This window comes from Carassius gibelio, chromosome B13 (genome assembly GCF_023724105.1).
Source record: "Carassius gibelio isolate Cgi1373 ecotype wild population from Czech Republic chromosome B13, carGib1.2-hapl.c, whole genome shotgun sequence".
Taxonomy (NCBI): domain Eukaryota; kingdom Metazoa; phylum Chordata; class Actinopteri; order Cypriniformes; family Cyprinidae; genus Carassius; species Carassius gibelio.
The window spans coordinates 6,652,405-6,661,208 of NC_068408.1; the positions used below are offsets into that span (position 1 = coordinate 6,652,405).

General features: G+C 37.2%; 1 protein-coding gene across 1 annotated transcript in view; it reads left to right on the forward strand.

The window, feature by feature from the left end:
• Positions 1 to 5,759, forward strand: part of pcdh15a (protocadherin-related 15a) — a 168,874-nt gene extending 163,115 nt beyond the window's left edge. The window contains exons 32-35 of the mRNA XM_052572828.1: positions 407 to 415; positions 823 to 936; positions 2,838 to 2,849; positions 4,101 to 5,759. Of these exons, the coding sequence (XP_052428788.1) occupies positions 407 to 415; positions 823 to 936; positions 2,838 to 2,849; positions 4,101 to 5,208 (1,243 nt within the window). The 3' untranslated portion in view covers positions 5,209 to 5,759. The remainder of the gene's footprint in view (positions 1 to 406; positions 416 to 822; positions 937 to 2,837; positions 2,850 to 4,100) is intronic.
• Positions 5,760 to 8,804: the final 3,045 nt, after the last annotated feature.

The following is an 8,804-nucleotide window of genomic DNA, read 5'->3' on the forward strand; positions in this document are numbered from 1 at the left end:
CCACGTATGGCAATTCATGTACGTGCAATAGAAATATTTTCTGGAAAAAGAGTGGTTAGAAAATCTTTACATACAGGCCAGAGAGTATTATTAATTTGAAATGATATATTCATATAAATCATATTATATAATATAATATAACCTATTTTCTTGTATTTTCATATTTAGCATGCTATGTTATCCATCCGTTTTTTAAACAACTTGTCCTCTGTAGGGTTTGTATATTATATTATATTATATTATATTATATTATATTATATTATATTATATTATATTATATTATATTATATTATATACATTGCTTGTGTTTTGATGAATTATTCCTGTGCTTCATTATCTAAACATTTCCCTTTCTTCTTCCTCTTTCCCTGCACTTCCTGTCACTGCATGTGGACCCTGCGGTCAGATTCAAAGAGTAAGTCCAAATTCTTCTTTTTGATAAATTATTAGCCAGAGACTGTGTGCCTTCATACTCTCGTTATTCTGTCCAGTCCTTTAAAACAGAAACGGCAGTCGAAAGCTGGAATGCCATACTCACTCCAGCCTTCTCTGATTCCAGCACAATAGCGATGCCTTTGAAAATGAACAGAAATGACCTCATAGAGTACAAAATGAGCCAGGTTCAGCTCCCTCCTAATAAAACACCTCATCTCAGTGTGAAAGGTGCTGAATAACCCATGATATTTTGCTTTGCATGAATAAAAAGTGCTGGAACAGTTCAAATGAGAGTTTCCAGAGCTCCAGACCTCATATGCTCCCATAATAGAGCTGAAATGAGCCTTTTGAAAAGAAGGAAACTCACTCTTTGGGGGTGCCTTACAGGAGGCAGGCCGAGTGTGCCAAAACCGCCCGTATCCAGATGGCTCTTCCTGCCGGAAAATCGACAGGAGGTGGCGCTCCGACCAATCTCTATGAGGAGCTGGGAGACGGCAGCATGTGAGTTACCTGTCCTAAATAATACCCCTGTAAGAAAATCAAGAATAGTTCACCCAAAACTGGAGATTCTGTCATAAAATGATTTCTGTAATCGTTCAAAACCTCTATGACTTATTTTCTTGGGACTCCACAAAAATATAATAATAATAATTTAATTTAACACTACTTTAAAAATGTACTTTCAATTTAATGTGCATTTCTTTGATATTAATCATTGAGTGGCAAGTATTCAGTCAAATTTCTTGAGTCAAATTTGTATGACATTAAAGTTCATAGACATCGAACTCATTCTAAATATGTGTGAATGAGATCCAACAAAACAAAATTGCGGCAAAGTGTATGATTTTTGATGACATTTGTATGGACGAAAGCAGCTTGAGCATTCTGCTAAATATCTTATCTCGTGTCACATGAAGGAAAAAGAAAGTCTTTCATGATTGGAATGTCATGTGGGCGTAAATAATAGAATAACAGAATATTCATTTATATGTGAACTTGCCCTTTAATGCCCTGACCTGGTTCTTCATTTGAAAAATACATTATTTTTTCCTTGACATTTTCTAAACATTCTCTTTTTGACATCCCAAAGGTAATTGTTTCTTTAGGAAATTAGCTGTGTTTTTGGCTTTAATATGTCCATCCATAGAGATGTGCTCGCTGGATGTGTGGGTTTGGTGCAGCAGGAGTCCATTGCCAAGCTAAAGGCTGTTGTGAGTGGAATGAAATGTTAATAGATTAAAAGATTATAGCCGCAGCACAGCATCTGCGTCCCTCAGGTAAAGCCTTTTAAAGTGCTTTTGATTTAATGCAATCAAAACAAATGCAGCTGCTAACACAAATAGACAGCGAAAAAGACGCGGTTTTGAATTGAATCCATTAGAAAAGATGCTGAGATTGCTGGACCGTGTTTCTGAGTAGCAGTGTATTACCATCAACAGAAAGGAACATTAGGGGAGAATTTGTTTGCTCGTGTATTGGGGAAACTTTTTTTTTGGGGGGGGGGGGGGGGGGGTTAATATAAACAGTAGTCTTTCAGCAATCTTGTGAAACAATGATTAATGTGACCCTCAGACTGATTGTTGATGTGTGTATTTGTTTATTCTTGCCAGAAATTTCACCCCAAAAACAAAAGTAATAAGTAATTAATTTGATTTATTTCAAATGACTGTTATATATAGTTTAATTTAAATATGTAGTTTTAATTCTGTAATTCTGATTTAATTTAAATTAAGTAACAATTTAGTATAGGGTCCAATTCACACTAATAACTAGTTGCTTATTAGCATGTCTATTATACACATATTGGCTGTTTATTAGTGCTTATAAAGTACATATTATGCATGACATCCATAATCCTACCCAATACCCTAAACTTAACAACTACCTTATAAACTATTAATAAGCAGCAAATAAGGAGTTAATTGAGGCAAAAGTCATAGTTAATGGTTAGTTAATAGTGAGAATTGGACGCTAAAATAAAGTGTGACCAAATTAATAATTTGATAATATATGTGACCCTGGATCATGAAACAAGTCATAAGTAGCACCTACATTGCATTGATTCCTTGGACTCCGGTGCTTTTCCATTGCATTTTAAATAGAGATACGATCACACTTATCCACAGAAACCACCACTTACAGTTTATATTACTTAGTTGAACTGTATGTTATTAATAAAAACACATTTGCATTTACACCTTTGTGAAACATGGTTTTGTGTGCATTTACATTTGCCGTTTTTTGTGGTCAAGTTTCTGTTTTTGATTCCGTCACTGAAAATGCATGCTAATGCCAAATGTGAACAGGGCCTGCCTGTGTTAAATTGTCATCATATCCCTCTGTCTACATGGGTTTTTCCTCTCATGTTTCATTCATTCTCATCTTCTCTCTGCATTTTCCAGACTTGGACTACAGTGAGTAACATAAAATATGCTGCATTTCCCTGCAGTGATCTTTCCTACACGCTGCTTTCAATATATTTTATAAATCCCTCTTGACTTACATTTGTAGTTTCTAGTCCCTGTGTAACTTGCTCTGCAAGTTTTCTTTACCATTTCATTTGTTTTTACCCTTGATTCATGTCGAGTTGCATATTGAAAGGAACATTTTGATACTATTTACTGTTAAAAAAGAAAAAATGCACAGATACTTGTGTGTAGCTCTGTAGTGGATTAAAGCTTTAGTAGTTTGGCTAGATAAAGCCCTCGCCTCCCGGCTATAGTGGTTCCTCGCAGTTCTCTCCTCAAAGCAAACAAACACGCTTCTTACGTCCTTCACTTTGAGACTAGCCAGTGTCACAGCTCATCTTGATGTTTGAACCAAGATTATCTGAACAGATAGGGATTTCAAACTGGTTTATGAATGCAAGTGTATAATGTTCGCGCTTCGTAGCTGGAAATAAACACTTTTGATTCTTGCTTGCATTCATCATATTATTGCTGCGTTCCATACGAAGTCGGATGTAGCAGGGTATTCCTACTAAATTTCTCAGTCTATATCACATTGCTCAAGGCCTAGATGATGGTGTGTAAAGAAACATGGCAGTGCTTGTCTTTGTTTTGCCGGTAGAACAGGGGCTAAAGGCACATCTTAAGCCCCACCCCACTCATCACAGCTGCGTACATCTATAGCATTAAAATAAAAAAGACATTATATGAGATCAACATAGCTTAGACTCTTCTTGTGTCATTGATCTGCCAGATTCAGTCTTTACACTGACCCAATGGGTATACCCTATGATTATAAACAAAAAAAGTTCATTACCTGTGTTTAAACATCTTTTTCTTTAAATATTTGCATTTTATTGGTTCACAAGTGAATGTTTATCATTAAATCTGTATAATTTCTGTATTGCATTTTTCCAAATAGGAACATGGAAATCCGACTTTCTGAATCGAACGCAGTATAAAGACTATTGTTAAGACTATTTATCTCAGAAGTCCTGACTAAGACTATTTGCCTGAGCTTTTTTAAAGCTGAATGTAAAATCTTGAGCAAATTTGTTTGGCCGAGCTCTTTCAAAGTCAATTAAAGTGAAGGATTTTTATTTAGTTTGACATTAGCGCTCTGTCCTCCCATGGTTTTTCTCTTCCCTCAATTCCTTCCTGTCTCTTTCCACACATGCTTCAATCTACTCTCCTTTAATTTTCTCTTGTGGGCTGCAGAAGGCGCAGAAAGTCTGTAATCGAGGAGGCAGATCGACAGAGTCTCATAAGAACCTTTGCCTCTCGTGCTATCGCCGCTCACAAACTGTGTGCCGGAAACGGAAAGTTGCTCGACAAGTTGCCCAAGTCAGAAAGCAACGTCACTTTCCTCTCAGATCAACGGCCGCTCACCACACAAAACCCGCTTTACCAGGATGGAGCGTCAAGTAGTCCTGAGCCCAACTCTGAGGTTCAAAGGGTCAGTGGGTTTTTGGACAGTGATGTCCCATCTCCGACAAGCCCCATCAGCCCGATGACTTCTTGGTCCTTGCCGTCCCGTATTCGAGGACAAGGGCTATACGGTGACCTGCGCCGACAGGCTCTTTGGGACCCTGCCAAATGGGAGGAGCAAGAGCTGAAGGCAGGGCTTAAGGACAGCAGGGAAGAGCTTGATGTTGATGTAGATCAAAGTGGTAGAGGCACAGAAATGAAGCTGTCGGTCCGAGAACAAGCCAGACAGTTTGAGCAGCAAGCTTTAGCCGAACGGACACCGAGACAGAGCCGGGACTCTTACGCATCTCTAGATCCGGACGACCCACTGCTAACCACCTTCATGTTCTCATCCAGTCCAATTTCTGTTGGCAAGGACATCCCACCCTGCATTATCATCACGGGGGGTGATGGTGAGACTCCTCCCCCACCCATGGCTCAGCGTCCCACTCCACCCGTCCTGAGGAAGTTCAGCTCCAGTATATCCAATTACATGACGGTGGAGCCTTGTGAGATCACTCTAGAATTCATATTGGACTCTCCGGGAAGTCCGCCAACCCCTCCTCCTGCCCCATCCTGCTCTTTACTTTCTCCTCCACCTGTGCGACAGGACTCCACCCCACCACCTACCCCGTCTCCTGTTCAGTCTCCTGAACCCCCTGCTCAGTCTCCGACTCCTGCACCTAAGCTAAGAGGGATCCTCAAGAACACAGGCAGATCTGCCAACCGCCTTGATGTGAAAGATGACAGCACTTGCGAAGGAGGACTTAAAGTCTCCAAGACTGTTGTTCTAAAAGAGACAGAATCAAAACCAGTTGAAACAGATGGCAGCCAATCAGAATCAGACTCTTCAGCTTAGCTCCCAAACTAACCAATCACAACGAAATAAGAGACTCCGCCCAAAGCAGCCCTTCGTTGCTGAATGAACTCTGGAACTCTTCTGCTATCTTCTTTCCAACTCCTTTGTCTATATCATTACTTACTTTTCCCTGTATCATTTCTAGGGCACTTTACTTTGAGGGCACTTTATAATATATTTCAGAGAAGGTCAAAAAAAGCATATAGTTTCATTTGTTTCTCTAGGTTATGAGTGAGTTATCTTTAAAGAGCGGTTGCTTGTGGATTTGTCAGTCCAATAGAATAACAGACAAAGGGAGTAAACAATCTGATTTAAAATATTATGCTATAATTAAAATTTTGGACAATGAAATCCTACAAGTATAAGCAAATAACAATGTATTTTATAAGAACAACTCTAATGGATCATAATAAAGATGCTTTTAAAAGTATAGGAAAAGGAATTTGCAGTAATGCATTTATATGATCAAAGGAGTGAATGTGTTCTTGTAGAAGATTCTACCTCTAAACCGTTTTTCTTTATTATTATTTTTAATTTAGTGATTTAAACTGTTCTGCTGATTTCAGATTGTTTTCTTTTGTTTGTTTGTTTTAGTAATTTTGGCAATATGAAAAGCTCTCTGAAATGTAACAAACTACTCTTTAAAATTTTGTTTTGTTTAGTGAGATTGTTTTAAGAAATGTATGCTTTTATTCAGCAAAAAGTGACAGTAAAGACATTTGTTATTAAAAAACTTTCTATTTTAACTAAAAGCTGTTCATTTTCAATGTTCTATTCATTCAAGAATCCTAAAAAACAGTATCCTGGTTTCCAATAAAATATTAAGCAGCACAACTGTTTTTGTGCCACATAATAAGAAATTATTTTTTTCTTGAGAAGCAACTCGGCATATTGAAATAATTTCTGAAAGATCATGAGACAATGAACACTGGAATAACAGCTGCTAAAAATTCAGCTTTGACATCAAAAGAATTAATTACATTTTAAAATATATCAAAATAGATACTTTAATATAAAAAAAAAAAATTGAATGTATTTTTGATCAAATAAATGCAGTCTTGGTGAGCATTTCAACCTCTTAATGACACGTAACTTTTGAACAGTAGTGTATATTTTTTAAGAATATTTATTTTGTATATTTGTATTTAACATTTATATAGTTTTTTGCAAAATATGCATAGCATGCATTTATCAGTTTACACATTTATAAGAAAATTTGAGCAAGTGGAATAATGTTTTACCAGTGGTATATATGAAATTATATATATATGAAACTATATATACTTTTTATCAAATTAATCAAAATAATATTTGAACTGATTGTCACTGTGAATATTTCATGTTTAAATGTAGCACACTCCGTTCTTCGTAGCAGGCAGATGTTGGTGTGAGGAGCTGTTATCATGATGACTCTGAGAGGAATGTTTGTTGATGATAAAGGTAGTGACAGACTGTTATCAATTTTGATTAGAATGGGCCTTATAATTAAAGATCAGATTTTGTTTGATCAATTTAGTATAATCAAAAAAAAGAAAAAGTATGAATTTAACCAAATTATCCAATAGCCTGCACTGCCGAAGTAATGTCAATGGAAAAGGAAGGTCATTTCAGAGGTAGAGCAGGTTATTACATTTTGATTGAAGATTTGAAAGAGACATTTTTATTTAGAATAATGAGCACTGGTGAATCACAATACGACTAGGAACATGCATTAAGAAAGTAAATAGGGTTGGTTTTGAAGGTTAAAAACAGGTCATTCTTTATATGTCTTTCTGATGTATTCACCGTATCTCGCTCTTTATCTCTCTTCCCTGTTCTTTTAGTCTCACTAACCCTTTTTAAAGGCTGTCTAGAGTGCCAGACCTCCTGAAGCTCTCCGGTCTCGGTTCAGTCCTGCGGATGTTTTTGCCCTTTCAGAAATGCAAGCAGACAAGAATCACGTCGAGATGAAACAATACCGCTAATCGTTTATATGTGGCACAAGGCAGGGGGACGTTCGCTCCGCTGTCCCACACTGAATTCACCCCATCAGGCGCACAGTCAATGTCTCTCCATTCATACAAACCGCTCCTACAATATCTCAGCAGGGGTCTTCAGATGGCATCTCCCTCATCCATATTGAAAAAAATCTGTTTGAAATCTGTCATCATCCCATAAGCAAATGCTCACCGATTTGCTAATGTTTCATCTTTGGTTCTGATGTGTTTGTTTATTTTATTACATAGAAATTAGGTCAAATTACACTTATTAGAAGAAGTAACTGATATATGATATGAAATAACTGATATGAAGTACTCTCATTTTCTAATAGAGCAGAAGAGAGCAGTTTTATTTTGTGTGGTGAGGCAGGGAATATAAAAGGAGGGAGGAAGTGAGGAAGATATAAACACAGGAGAGAGAAAAAGAGAATTAGGGTTAGTGATGTCAACGGCAGCGATTGATTAGTTAAATTTCTCCAGACTTCGCCGGCTGTGCTTTCATCCTGCTGAGCAGTTCGTGTGAATATAGAGCCGTTCCTCTGAACCTACAAACAAGCCCTGACACTTAGCACAACATCCACTCAGTTTGCACATAAATCATCTGCCTTAGAACACATACATAACACATCATTTGTAATCCTTAGTAATACTATCTATTCTTTGTCGTCTATTGTATTGTTGTAGGTAGAATCAAAATGAAAGCCTGTTTCCAATATGATTTTTAATCTCACAATTCTGACTTTTTTCCCCCTCACAATTGTGGATGTTGTGCGTAAGTGTCGGGGCTTGTTTGTAGGTTCAGAGGAACGGCTCTATATTCACATGAACTGCTCAGCAGGATGAAAGCACAGCCGGCGAGGTCTGGAGAAATTTAATTAATCAATCAATGAGTCCGCCGTTGAAATTACTAAGCCTAATTCTCTTTTTTAGTGTTTGTGTCTTCCTCACTTCCTCCCTCCTTTCCTATTCCCTGCCTCACCACACATAATAAAACCACTCTTTTCTGCTCTATTAGAAAATGAGAGTACTTCATCTCAGTACTTTGTCTATTAAAAGGAGATCTTACTTTAATGTTTTTTAAAGTACACACATACACACTCAGAACAACATGATGTTGTAATCACTTAATGGAGTTTCTTCTTGGCCCTTGAGAGACCCCTCAAATGTAACTTTCCTGGAAATGTTGTTTGTGAATGATAGGACAATTTATAGCTACTGCATTAAATGCAGGTTGTTTGTTAGTGTGTGTGTGTGTGTGTGCGTGCGTGTGTTGGTTTATTATTAATTAGAAAACAACATGCTTCAAAAAGCATATTAATGTGTGAACTGCATCTTTAGTTAAGAGGTGATTTTCATTAAATCTTCATTTTATTTCCGCCCTAGTTTTGAGGACCCCTCTTTTAGATGTAGTAAACTTTTTTGTACAATTTTGTTCCAAAACTATAGCCAGGTAAACACACACACACACTGGTTTCCATGTTTAATGGGGACATTCCAGATGTGTAAAATTTGGTGTAACCAAATTTATTTGTATTACTTGTATAACGTTGGGAATACCAGGTACGGACACACACACACACACACACACACACACACAGAATGAACAATATGCTGCTC